The sequence below is a fragment of the Galleria mellonella genome, unplaced genomic scaffold (assembly GCF_026898425.1).
Source record: "Galleria mellonella isolate WM207_F2 unplaced genomic scaffold, CSIRO_AGI_GalMel_v1 utg78, whole genome shotgun sequence".
Taxonomy (NCBI): Eukaryota; Metazoa; Arthropoda; class Insecta; order Lepidoptera; family Pyralidae; genus Galleria; species Galleria mellonella.
Window position 1 is genome coordinate 5,090,316 of NW_026442151.1, and position 15,086 is coordinate 5,105,401.

A 15,086-nucleotide genomic window follows, 5' to 3' on the forward strand; every position below is an offset into this window, starting at 1 on the left:
CATTTAATTCTTATATACGTCTTGTACTAATTCAATCAAATTTTAATTGAACTACTAAAAAAGAAGGATTTTAATTTACTTGTATTACCTATTTTTTTTTTTTGTGTTTTAAACGGGATTAATTAATTAATTCTGAATGTACTTTGTGAAACCTTTTTTAATTGAAAATATTTAAGTAAGTTCCATTTCTGTCTCAATTGACTGTTTCTGGGATATAATCTTAACTTATTGTACAATCGATGGCGCAGAATCAGGACAATGCAGGGAGTGGTTGTGACGAGAGACCCGCCCAGCGCTGGCGAAGCTGGTGGGTCTGAGAGTAATCCACGCCCGTGTATTTCACTTCGCCTCGGTCACCGCGCCGCGCGGACATGGCGCGTGTTCTGCGCCCACCGAGCCGCACGTGAGTACCAATCGTTATACTTTTACCACTTTTCTTTTAGTTTTTTTTTAAATATTTTACATAGATAAGATGAAGGACAAAATAATTTACCTATTGTTTAATAGCTGTATTTAACATTCTTTTGCGTACTGGTTGCTTTTTGTTAATATATTTAGTTATTTTATTTATAAAATAGTAAATGAAAGTATTGCATTAGTTACTTACAGATACGCACAGGCGTTATTATTTATTTATACAAAAGTTTCATTAGGATGTATATAAAAATAAATAAAAAAAAAGAAATGACTCTAAAAATATCAAAATCTGTTGCGTGGTTTAAAAGAAGTAAGCGGTAAAATAGACAGACGCATTACGACTATGTTTTATACCTAATATTTAAAAATAAAATCATAAAATAATCGGTTTTGACTTTCGTATATTTTTATCGAGAATGTTCTATTAGTTTCGGGGCCATTACATGAGCGGTCACAACACGAGCGTGAGCTTGATTTCGACACTGATGGTCGCAAAACTTATCGAGCATTTTTTAAAGAAACACGGAATTATTTTGTATTTATAAAACTTTTAACAATAAAAGTACAGTTAGAACAATATCTTAGGTTTTTTATGGATGATAATGGAATAGTAACCCCGCCTGCGCTATTGGTATACGCTGGCGGGGCACCAGTGAGGTGTGATAGATGAAGATGAAAGCAGGTTAATTAGCCCATTATAACGAATTCCACAAGAATTAACCACAATGGTTTTACAGGGGGAACCGCGTGAAGGTCGACCTAATAGGTCATATTGCTGGCAATCCTTTCCCCCCAGTATCTTAGGGTTAAGAAAAACTAAGAGGAAGTCCCTGTTTTAAACCTTTGCATTTTTTTTTATTCCTATTTGCAACGTTTAAAAACTATTGCCATTATTAATTTTGCGCTACAAAGGGCGCGTAAAACTGTATTCCGGTAAACCAACACAACGTGTAAGGTAGGCGGTTTAGTTTCTTTTGATATCAGGGAGTGCCATCTTCATACGTATAAGAATAGCGGTAGATACTGAATTTAGTTACTTTTTTCTCGTATAAAAGTATAAAAGTAAAATCGAAAACTAACATTCTTTTAAAATATCGTTCTCTCGGTGAAATTGAACACTTTCCAAAGCTATGAGTCGAAAAAGAGCAAAAAAAGAATAAATATACTTAAATATAGAAAAGAAAATTCAGGTAGTGATTCATCATCATCATATCAGTCATTAACTGTCCAGTACTGAACATAAGCCTTCCCCATAAGGGGAGTTTTGCCAGTAGTTGCCACACTTGGAAGGCGGGTTGGCAACCGCAGTTAGGCTTTTAGAAATGTATTAAAAGGGACGCTGCTGCCCATATCTCAACCATTAAGTTTCTTTAATCGCATTTTACAACACCCATAGCATCGGATATCTATACCGGACTAAAGCTATAATTTATTATTATTTCAGTCGTTAACTGTCCACTGCTGGACATAAGCCTTCCCCATAAGGGGAGTTTTGCCAGTAGTTGCTACACTTGGAAGGTGGGTTGGCAACCGCAGTTAGGCTTTTAGAGATGTTTTAAGAGAGAAGCTGCCGCCCATCCCTCGCCCTCCCTTAGTCATCTCTTTATTATAGTATTCAACGAATTCTGGACGATAAACTATAGCTATTATTTATAAGTATGATATTTCTTCTATTCATTTGTGTATGTAATTTGTTTTATCTTTTTAAACTTTATCGTGGCATTCTATATATTTGTATATAAACCAAGCGATAAATAAATTTCATTCGTAATAGTATTATATATAAGAAATTATAATTTTTATAATATAATAGACAAAATTTTAAGTATCGAGTTTATTTGTAAAAGCTGTAACCCGAATGTATTTTCGTTTTATTTTTGCACACCCTGTGGGTAGAAGGCGGCATATATTTTTTATATTTCAATATTGTGTCACCATTATAACCTATATTTCTTGTAAATAAAGCTTTGATTAATCTGATTTTGATTTGAAAAATAATAAAAAAATATCGAATAATCAATATTCGATGCCAGTCAATAAGTCTCTATAGAGGAAGCGAACAAACTTTGTAATATCTACTAATAAAATTATTATGTGGTTTATCATGTGCTTTGAAATAATTGCACCCGCAGTATAATACTTGGTAATTTAGCTGGCAATATGCCCAGTTGGACTGGTTTTTATTTAATTCCCCGGGAAACAATCGTGGTTAATTCCTAATGAATACATCGCGACGGGAAAACTTATCTAACTTCAATTCACTTTTCATTCTTCACCGGCATGCCATCAGTGTAATATAATAACGTGGATAAAAATGAAACGGCAACAGTTCCATTTTCATTTGTAAAAAAATATTCAAAGTCCAAATTTAATTCACGAAATTCATTACAATTCAGTTTCTTGCTAATTCCTCTCGGATTTAACTGTTTACTAAACTGGACGATGCCGAGATTAAAGAAATAGAACAAAAAAATAAATGAAATGAATTAATATTGATGTCACTATTCTTTTATTAAACTAGTAATTATTTTTAGTAAAACCACAATAATGGTCCAAATATTAGTTTCTTTAGAAACCAACAACAAAACTTCTAAACTGCTATGAACTTTCTATGGGATCAAATCGATTTATAAATGACAGAGTTCTGTGGTAACAAATATAAAAAAAAAAAACGCAACTGAATCGGGGGATCTCCAACTACTCACTTCTATCTCTTTTTCTTTAACCAAAGGTTGTCTGTAAGAGATTGCCCTAGCGATAAGACCGCCTTTTGTACCTTTATGTATATATTTCAATCTGTATTTATGTTACTGTATTTCACTTGAATTATTTAATTGCCATTGTGTATTTTTATGTTTTTGGTGTATTAAAGAGTTAAATAAATAAATAACCTCCTTCTTTTCTAAAGTTGGTTAAAATTAAATAGAGATCTATGAGAAATAAGTCCACCCTTGCTAGCAGTATTTATAATTGCCTTATCTATAGTTGTATATTTTTTATTGCACTCAGAAATACAGTAATAGATACAAATATTAGAAATAAGGTGAGCTTAAGGTGAGCAAAGGTGATTTTTTTGTGAAAGATGATCTCTTAAAGAGATCTCTTCCAGTCAACCCAACACTATTGCGTAGGAACCCTTATCTATGTACCTAATTTACAAGTGCAATAAAGAATGTTCAATATTTTTTGTTTTTATTTGATAAGTATGAATTTCCATATAACGAAATTATATTTCGCAAGAAGTTTACAATTCGTATTCATTGGCGTATCGCGAATAGACATAGACATGACAAAGTAGGTAGAATAATACCTAAAAGCGTCGGATAATACGGATAACACTTCATCATATCATCATATGTACTTCATCACCCTTTAACCGTCCGCTACGGAACATAGGCCTCCTCCGTAAGGGGAGTTTTGCCAGTAGTTGCCACGCTTGGCAGGCGGGTTAGCAACCGCAGTTAGGTTTTTGGGGATGTTTTAAGAGGAACGCTGCTGCTCATCCCTCGACCATAAGTTCCCTTAGTCACCTCTTACGATACCCACAAGAAAAGAAGAGTTGGCCCATTCTATGTCGGGACCGATACGGCGAATATATATGGTACATAGTTACAATCAAAATTGATATAAAATTATATTTTTACCTAATCATCTGCAGTTTAATCAGATCAATAGACTGAACTTACTATTTAAATAAAAACTATACAGTTTTACATTTAATAGTTTTTTAACCGACTTGAAAAAGAAGGAGGTTTTCAATTCGGTTATATTTTTTAAGTTCGTTATCTCATAACTCCGTTAGTTGTAAACCGATTTGAAAAAATATTCTTTATGTGAAAGGATACTTGTTAGACCAACAATCTCCCCCCCCCCCCCGTAGAGTAAATTTTATGTCGTTTCGCACTAAGGCTTTTTAGTGATATAATAAAAACACCTAGTGTCTATATTCTGGCCTAATTTCGGATTTCTGTATATTTCACAGGACATCATTTGTAACTTAAAGCTGCGAAGTTATAGAAATCCTGCATATTGCAGTAGTAAAAGTTTTGTAGGTCTACACACTACTAATTCGAGATTGGACATATTAATAAAAAATATTTAAAAAGTTATTATTTTTTAATTATAAAAAATATTTTTACGATTACGGATACGGTAGAAATCACCGATGGTATTTAATGTCAGCAGTAAACCTGCAATGCCTTTGGTATTGTGGGCGATCATGGGCGGTGGTAGTCACTTACCATCAGGTGAGCTGCATGCTCGTTTGCCTTCTGTGTTTATAAAAAAATATTCACATTAAAATGCTGGAACACGCTGATACTATTTTTCCTCGTATTTCCATCAGTTAGTATGATACATTTTAAGTTAAAGATTCAGTTAAAGATTTAAGTTAAACTGTATTCAATTTTTATTTAGTAGTTTTGTTGTGATGTCTGAAATATACAAAATAAAATAATTAAAAATTAAAAAAATATGTTTTTGGCTTTTATTGTTTTAATATAGATTTCTCATATTAATTTTTCTAAATTATTTAATATGTATAGAGATCATAGAGTCACAATTTTATTAAACAAATTGATCGTGAATTTACTATGTTCTCATTTACCGGTCCGCTAGGTTCGATCCATTGCTATGGAAATAGTGATTAAAATGACATATATTTTTGGCTTTCTAAAATTAATTCAGAAATTTTATTCAGAAAAATATTCAAATATGATAATTAGAAACTTAAGACTTGGCAGCTGACCTTAGCTTATTTCTGCGAGGAACGAACGTATAAAAAAAGATGTTACGCCTGGAAAAATTAATACTTTTTTTCTAAATCCCTAAAAATAGATAAAATCTTAATAAATGTATCTATATACAAAACAATCTTTTTTCAGAAATAATACTTTATAATATTAAATTAAAATCATTACTTACACATTAAAATAAAATAATTTAACAGCGAAACCTTTTCTTATTTAAGATTGTGTTCCACAAAAAAAAAGCCGATTTCTCTTACGGTTTTACCGTAAGTGAAGATAGATAGATACTAGATATTTAGATTTAAAAATTAAATTACTGAATCGATGTTAAAAATTTCTGTGAGACTAATCTGAAAGTATATTCTTGTAGATAAAAAAAAAATCGAAGTCAGTTTATAAATGGTGGAGTTATGAGGGAACAAACATAAAGAAAAACGAATTCCTAACCTCCTATTTATTTTAAATTGATGGAAAAGAGGTCGTAAAATGATAAAAATTGTTCTATATTTCAATTAGGAAAGCGACAAACCTATATTTAATTTCATTTGTAAACAAGGACGCCAATGTTTTCGTTTTCACTTTGTACATTTGTATAGTATTATAATTTTTCTTGATTAAATTTTTTTTCTAGAGTCCTTTCAGTTGGTAGTTGATCTTCAGTACAAAATTAAGAACTTCGCATGCTCAGTTGTACATTCGTAAGGGATTATTCTCTGTACGGTTTTTTTCCGTAGTGCACATACACTTTTTATATTATACTGCAGAATAGTCGATAAAATTACAATACTGTCATAATTACATGTACAACAATTAGTCCATTACCTTAAGGTTGTCTTGAAAAGATTGCTCTCAGCAATAAGACCGCCTCACTGTATTTACACAATTGTATCGTTGTATTTGTTAATTGTCTCGCTTATTTCCTATATTGTATAAGAAGAGATTTTGCCTCACTCTGCGTGTTCTACCGCTTGTACAAAGGATTGTGTTCAGAGGAATTGTTCAATATGATGTCCACGGCCACTTTCTACGATCGTACGGCTCGCCATCGACAGGGAGTTCACCCTCATACGCTACAGCCTGAATGGTCGCGTACAACGAGAGATGTTTTCTCCCACGAACACTCAGGTTATGAATGAGCTCCGTACCGAGGTTTTCCTAAGAGACTATAGCAAGGAGTTCTTCAAAAGGGGGGTAAAGAGCTTTCTTCAGGGTCGGAAACGCGCGCGTAATACCCTTGGTATTGTAGACGTTCATAGGTTACGGTAACAGCTTACTATGAGGTGGGCCGTATGCTTGTTTGCCACCTCACTAATAGAAAAAAAAGGCAAATAAAATATATTCATTCATTCATTCATAAAAATTTGCGCCGCATATAGATATTTTTGTTATTTTTATTAACTTATATACTCTTAAAATGTGGTCAAATTTAATTTTTAGATTCATTGTCTTCATCACTTGCATTGGCACATTCAATTTGTCCGGTTAGTGGTGTAGTGTGACGTAGAGCTTTTTCCGTGAAATTGTGGAAGTGCGGTGCCGCAAGCTGGACGTGACAGCCACTCCGGTCTGCCCGACTCACTTCGAGAGCCATGTAGGGTTGCCAAATTATATTGTTCTAAGCGATTAAAGTTAATTCGTAACGTTATTATTTACATATAAATAAGTGAATTTAAAATGTTATTAAATAATAACATATTAAAAAATAAGTAGCATTTAAAAATTATAAAATAGTATTGGATATTAAAACTACTTGACAATAATCAAGAGAACGTACTCGTTAGATAAAAAAATCGACTTAAATTTTAAGAAATTTGTAGTAGATAGTAAACTTTTAACTAAAAAATATATTTATATCTTCGCTCTGTTCTGAGCATATATTCTGTACATTTTATTACCGAGAGACCCCTTTCCCCTCCCTTATTGGTGGCTCTATCGTGCGTCATTCATATAAATTGATAATAAATTGGCAAATATATTGTATATGTATATCATTTATGTCTGATTGATTAAGAAACGTGTAAACTTTTTTTAGCAGTTTTTAAATTTATAACATTAATAGTATGTATTCTTTAATCATTACTTGTTGTACCAATAAATTGCAAATGTTAACTCTCTGAAGAGTTACACCCCTAATCAAAAGCTAGTCGATCACCGCGGACACGGTCGAGTGCCGGCTCTCAGTCACCGGCGCGCACGTAACATTTGTCACTTCATTATATCGCTGTCCGGTGTCCGGCGCCGCGTCCGGCCCGTAATGGAGAGTGTACGAGTGGGCCACGATTATTTCTGCGGTTAATTAACCGGCAGACCACAGATTAAAGGTCAAGTGTTTTTAGTTCTTCACGCTCTGAAAAGAGGGCGGCGGACACCGAACAGTGAATGAGTTGGGTTCGTTTGTCTCAAGTGCAATTAAAATAAAGATGAAATAATTTTTAAATTTACTTGCTTGAATTGAAGTAAGTTACATTAAAGATAATTCAAGTAAATTTTATTTCGTTGATCACATTATACTATATACTAATGGTAGTGGAATTAAACAAAATAATAGAACTATTTTGTTTAATCGATGTATTTTGTTTAATTAAGGTGTTATCTTACGGAAATCCATATTAAATAACCATTGATATGGACTTCCGCAAGATAACACCTAGTTTAGTAAAATAATCAATAAATTAACCTAATAAAACCATTATAATGTGATTTAAATAAAATAAATTCTAATCAAATAACCAATTTATTGTTTGTTATCGTTCTTATTTTATTGGCTTTAATAATGTGAGTTAAAAAGAAAAAATTAAGTATTTGTTACTAATTAAAAAAATTACTAGTATTCTGTTATTGCAAAATATTTCTCGTTTTTGTAAACAGCAAGAAGATTATAATTCTTAAACATGCATCTAAATTGACGATGTAATCGTGTGACAGTCTTTTTTTTCGAAATCACATCGTACCATTAAAACAAACAAACAAGTGTAGTTTTAAAAATGTATACAGGGTGTGGCGGCTTCGTGTCGATCGACAGTAGGATGGCGCTGAAGACGCCTACTCCGGGCGTCGGCGAGCGCGAGACCTGGGGCAAGAAGGTCGACTTCCTGCTCTCGGTGATCGGGTTCGCCGTCGACCTCGCCAACGTATGGCGCTTCCCATATCTCTGCTACAAGAATGGGGGAGGTAAGTACTACAATTAGTTACAATTTTTACGTTAAAGCCAACGCAGATAGTGAACATATTAACATCAAAGAACATTTTCGAATTTCGACCTAAACAATAAAAAATTTGGCATGTATACCAAAATTATCAGCTAAATTTTATAGCAGATATGACAATTATTAGAATTTAAGCGACATTTTTTTAGTAATTCTCGAATATTTTAAAAAGTAACTGCAGACATAATGTTTTTTGTCTAGCCATTGAGCGGAATTTTTTACCCGACTATTGACAAAAACACGCCTGTTTTTTTTTATAATAAATGTATGTATGTCAGGACCTTTGGCGAAACGTACATCTTAAACAGCTAGCACTAAGCAATTGGTAATAATATGGACTAGTAACTCCATTGCTAGCAATATAGCCTATAGCTATAGCTGCAAGTTCATATCCTAGGTCAAGCAGATTACTATGTGGTCCCCCCTGGGAAACGAATGGTTCATCTAACTTGACTAAATCTTTACTTAATATTGCTCACTGATCTGTCAGACTAAACCAATTGTGCAGGTAGGACATTTACTTTGCCTTAATTAAAAAAAAAATAGCTAATAATAGCTAGCTAAGAAAAGATGTTTAAACTTTTTTATTGTTTGATAATGATTTTTGTTTCACCTGTATAACGAGTCGTTACCTTACGACGTCGTGAGTTATATACCTGTAAAGAGGCTTTTCTTGCAATAATTAGCGCTTTTACTATACTTACTGGAAATACAGGATGCGTTACGTACCGTTTAAAAAAAATATTGAGCCGAATAAATATACACAACATCTATTCTCTTTCATATTCTATTTAAATATAAATAATGAAAGAATATAATATATTTATATATTATATTATATTCTTATATATTATTTATATTTATGCATTATTTGTATACAAATATAGAAATAAATTGCTATTTATATTTCTTATTTCATTAATATTAGGTAGATATATTTATATAACTAAGAAAACAGCTATACTATTTCACAACTTTGTTTTTATTATAATATACCTACTTGTACGTATTTCATTATAATGCCATAATTCTTAAATAAATCCTTTGTAGAATAATAAAAATATTTTTTAAGTAATTATTCATTTAAAGTTTCACTGAGTGCCAACAATAAACACTAACAATAATAATTACTTTTAATATATATATTAATATTTTATATTGGAATTTGGAAATTCAGTTAAGTACCAAAAAACTATAGTTTAAACATAAAATAAAGAGACAACCATTTTAATCGGTTATAGACAAAAAATACTCTCTGAATACTCCACGTATTATTCACTGAATCGAGCTCACTATAGCATTGCCAAAGCGCGGTGATTGCACGCCGGCTTGTGTAGGGCTCTCGTCGAATAATAGTCGGTTAACTATTCCGCACCTTGGGTCTTGTAGTTCGTACTGTAAGGGAGCTGAAGTGGCGCACTAAACCTGAACACTCGCTTCTCACTAATTGAACCTCCATGCACGGTGGGAGGACGTAGTTTAGAATACCGCGATTGTTGTTTAATTCGTAGTTGTATATTAGTGTATTATCATCATTGAATTTTGATGATCACACAATAGTTAGTTTGTAACTAAATTTAATGTCTTAATATTAAATGGAATTAGTTATGTTTCTGCATAACAAAACATAAAATTTTGCTTCATAAATAACTGAGATCGAGTTCTACAAAAAAAAAAAAAATAGACTTTAATTGTGACAAAACCAGTTATTGTGATTTAAAAACTAAACTGATTTCGATAAAAATTTTATAGGACCAATCTGTAAGTAATGACTGACTACGGTTGCCAATTCCCCTGCCAAGCGTGGTAACTACTGGCTGGTAAAACTCCCCAAAGGGGATGCTTATGTTCAGCAGTGGACAGTTAAAGGCTGATATGATGATGATGATGAATCTGTAAATAAGAAAATAATTTTCCAAATCGGTATATAATTGATCGAGTTATGAGGCAAAAAACATTAAAAAAATATCCAACCGAATGAAGAACCTCCTTCTATTTTAAGTTGGTTAAAAAGACTTCAAACTTGATAATGTTAATATATAATTAAGAATAAGATAATCAATTGATAAAAGTTTGATTAAAATTGCTTCGAAATTAGAGAAGATATTATATGATATACAAGTAATCCATTATAGTGAATTATGATATTCCTCCAATTTAAAATCCCAAAAAAATGCCAATATTTATGGAACTTAATTAGGGTACCTAATCTTTTTAGACTAAAAAATGATCAATATTAGAGCAATGTCGCGTAATAAAGATATGCATATATAAATACAATTGGCAAAAAATACTACAATTACATTGTCAACAAAATGCTTCGATTTAATTTAGTACGTAGATTTAGTAAGTTGTATTTTATAACTTACAAATTTTTTACACCTAGGTATACTACATCTAAGAAACTTGAGGCCTCGGTGTTGAAGGCACAGTATAAGCGGAAATTAGGCGCCTCAAGCAAGGCCAGTAAACGCTGCGACCCAACTGTCTGTAGCAGACCCGGAAAAGGACAAATGAGATTTCTTTGATCTGTCCATGCATGTTTATTTCGACGCAATCTGTGATGTAATGCATGACTGCCAAAGATATAGCATCATGTCTTATTACATGATTTTAATAAAAAAAAGTTCGTTGCTCTACAATAATTTAAGATTGTGTTCTACAAAAAAAGACCGACTTCAATTGTGAAAATACTAGCTATTTTGATTTCTAAACTATCAAATCAATTTTAAAAAAAAATTATAAGATCAATTTGTAAGTATATCCTTTTAGATAAAAAAAATAATTTTACTAATTGATTTTTAAGTGATGGAGTCATGAAGTAACAAACATATAAAAAAATATAACCTTATTGAAAACCTCCTTTGAAAACGATTTAAAAACAGTTATATCTTTCGGTCATTTTCACTTGTCGCGCATGCTTTCCTTTGGTAGATCGATGATTGGCGAGAATTCGTAGATATAATTATAATTGGACTGTCAAATCTTAAAATCATTAAACTAAATTTCTAATGTAAGAAGTATATGCATTTATTTCAACATTTATTATATAAATATTATATTTATTTATAGTGGATGTATTTATGTAATATTGTATTATATATTTTAATATTTTATTAAACTGTATACTTGTTTATATATTAATAGTTGTAGCACTTCAGCAGCCCGCTAATGACATACTTTCTCACTGTATTGGGTTGACTGGAAGAGATCTCTGTCAGAGATAAGCCTACACTTGCTCATAACATCTGTGTGTATATATATATATATATATATATATATATATATATATATATATATACTTGATTGAAAATATTTGAATTTTTAAAAACACAATATTGTGATATAAACCATTTTTGTTTTGTTTAGCTCCACAAAATTAATATAGACTAATAGATATAATTTTTATTCACGTTAATGGACACAAACAGCATGGTAAAAAAACATAAACAAGTATACTCGTACATAAAAAAATAAATCAGACGTCGTAGTTAATACAGGTAATAGGAGTAAGTCCTTAAAGAATTATCAAAACAGCAAATCAAATAGATTTGCTAATTTTAATACTTATTAAACAATAAAAATTGACAAAAAGAGTAATCTAATATACAATGCAATTAAATAGACTAAAAATAATTATTGTTCTAAAATAAAAGTTAACAAACAATCTGACAAAATAAATATTGATCAAAATAATAAAAGAAAAGAATACATGTAAGAACTATTTAAGGCTTTCCTTTTTTCCCTTTCAGCTTTCTTTTTGGAGGTTCTGGCATAGGCTCTAGCTCTGGCGGCGGCGTTGGTGGTAAGACCTTATCAGGCCATATCCGATTTATGTACTCACATATATTCACTAAATTTATATACTTTGCCTTTGCCGATTTGGGTCCTGGGAAGACATTCGCTAATTCAGCTATTAAGTCGCCATCTAGGGGAACATTTTCAGCATCTACTTTATCAATCAAATCTTTAACAGTAATAGCTTTTGGATATTCTTTAGTTAATCTTAAAAAGAATAAAGCTATATCAACTCTGCGTTTCTTGTCTCTCATACCCAGAAACTTTGCTCTGTTTAATATAACCTCTCTGGAATCTTGTCCATATACTGTCCAGTTTTGTATAACATGACCATGTTTTATAATGAAATTCTTACGAGATTTCATTTTCTTCACTCTGTCTAAACATATCATAAAGTTTTTATCTACACAAATATTTTCTAGATATAAATTTTCTATTTTAACTCGAGGTTTTAACATTTGTTGTAAAACGACAAGTGCATCATCAGGACTTAGAGGGTTAAAAGAGAGGTCAAATATTAAAAGCTTTTTAGCTTTAATTATATTACTGATCATTAGTGGAATAGACTCACCCCGAAACCTGTTATTGCTCAAATCCAGTAATGTTAATGTGGGTATAAGGAACAAGTTTGCAACAGCGCCTGCAATCTTTTCTCCTTCCATCGAGTTCCAAGAAAGATTTATTTCTTTTAGGACTTCGCTATTTGATAATACATCTAACATTTTTACTGTTGACGGAGAATGGAAAAAGTTATTCCAAGACAGATCAATATGTGTCAATGTATTCCTAAATTCCAGAGCGTCTGCAAATGCCAATGCAGTCTGTTTGCCTAATTGATTGTTACTTAGATTCACACGCGATATTGTCGCGCCCTGGGATATTTGTACGGCGAAATGTAAACCCCCCTCTTCACCTAAACAGTTCCGGCTAAGGTCAAGTGTAGTCAAATTTCGATTTATAGATAAGGTATCAATTAGTCGCAGGACGCCTGATGCTCCTATACGGCATCCAGCCAATATTAATTCTTTAATAGTAGCATTAGTTGTTAACATACTTCCCAAATGATAACATGCATCATCGTTTAGAAAATTGTCTGTTAAATTAAGACGCTGCACATGTTTATTATACTGCAATGCCATTGACATAGCGCGGACTCCAGGTGGAGTAACCCCATAGTAGCTTAGATTAATTTCTTGCAATAGTAAACTTTTAATGAACAATCGTACGGGACATACATTCATTTCTTTGCATGTGGCTAAATATAATTCCTGTCCGTTATCAGGATATATCACGGGTTTATTAGGAAGAGATAATGCCTCGTTGATGCCGGGATCAAGGACGGCTGGATAATTATAATAGACGTGCCTGGAAATATCACTGTCAGACATAGAGATATATTTACTGCATATTTCGCCACTACCGGGAGAGTACAGTCCTCGTGCGGCAAGAGATTTCTTTTTGTTTTCTGCTGAAAGCTCAATCACCAGAGAAGACCACTCACTCATTGGAGGATCTGAATCTGAACTCTTCTCTTCTATAATCTTATCTTGTTGAATTTGCGTATACTTAGAGCTGCTACTTGACGACATATTATTTAACTGGTCAACCTTTTTCGATCTAATTATACGTAAGCTAAACTGGTAGTTATTACAATAAAATGTAATTAGGTAGTCCTTAAATAAAAATATATTTTACAAAAATTAAATGTCAAAATATGTTGAGAAAAAATGAAAAAGAATAACTCTATAATGTCATTGTGACAATTTTTTATTGTTTTCTAAATTTAAAGTCAAAATAGGACTAAAGGAAAAAAATTATACAGACCTTATTCTCTAGACATTTTAGGTGACAGTATCACTTCTCAATAGTAGAGTCAACGGTTCGCAATTCCAAGTAACTAGTATAAAAAAAATCTTTGAGCATGCTCTATAGCCGAAGTTCAAACATTTGTGCGGTGGAAATGGAAAGTTTCACTCACACGGTTAATTACATCCTGGTCTTTACTTTGAGCGTCCGTGCCGCAGTCACCCTTTGGCGTCCACGAGTCGGTAATTGACAATCAAAACGCGCCCTTTACGCGACGAGAAACTTAGTTAGCTTCTCGATGTGCAGGAAAATTAGTAACGTAATAATGGGAGAGGGTAATAAGGTAATAGAGAGGGGAGGTCATCGCTGCAGAGGCCGATCGTGTCTGCCCCTGATCTAATTAAATGGCAATTCTCGCGGACTGTTCAAAGGTGATCTTGGCTTTCTAGCTCCTGAGCGGATATTGGATACCGTTAATGTATTTAGTAAATGTTCAATAAATAGACATATGCTTTCAAATAATAAAAATGTTTTTTCAGTTCACTTGATAAATATTCGTTATTGCATTAAGAAATACAGTAATAATAAAAATTTTAAATAATTGTGAAATTATCTCTAAAAAAGATTTCTATTACTTAATGGTAGAGTAAAAAAGTTACGATTAATTAATAAATATATTACAGATTTAATATAATTTAATGAGCACTTAAGTTATATACCTATTCTAATAGAAATTATTTCCAGCTAATTAATAGAGGCACTTGATCAAGTTGACCCCACTATCAATCACATCGGAATGACGTGTGGAGCGAGTAAATCCAACCCTTGCTTATTGCTGAGAGAGCATTACTGAAGTTTCACTCCAATGTAATAGCATAAAAATGGACGTTTTTATTGAGCCTACTTCTTTAAAGATTCTATACTAGAATTCGATTTTACATAGATTGAGAGACCGAACTTAGAAAGAATCGTACGATTACAGTAAGTATGATCTATTTTTTGTGTTTGTAACAGTGATTTTAAGGCATCCAATCCTAATAATATCGCGTTCGTGATTTATTGTTCAATCCAGAGGTTGACTAGTTGTTATTTAATGAGTGAAAATGTAATG

At 32.1% G+C, this 15,086-nt stretch overlaps 2 protein-coding genes across 2 annotated transcripts in view; one reads left to right on the forward strand and one right to left on the reverse strand.

The window, feature by feature from the left end:
- The first annotated feature begins 280 nt into the window (after nt 1-280).
- LOC113517647 (sodium-dependent dopamine transporter) overlaps nt 281-15,086 on the forward strand; it is a 32,156-nt gene continuing 17,350 nt past the window's right edge. The window contains exons 1-2 of the mRNA XM_026902401.3: nt 281-403; nt 8,160-8,336. Of these exons, the coding sequence (XP_026758202.1) occupies nt 8,192-8,336 (145 nt within the window). The 5' untranslated portion in view covers nt 281-403; nt 8,160-8,191. The remainder of the gene's footprint in view (nt 404-8,159; nt 8,337-15,086) is intronic.
- Nucleotides 11,968-13,891, reverse strand: LOC116413402 (leucine-rich repeat-containing protein 74B-like). Its single transcript, XM_031912485.2, has one exon. The coding sequence runs from the start codon at nt 13,756-13,758 to the stop codon at nt 12,097-12,099; it is 1,662 nt and encodes a 553-aa protein (XP_031768345.2). The 5' UTR covers nt 13,759-13,891; the 3' UTR covers nt 11,968-12,096.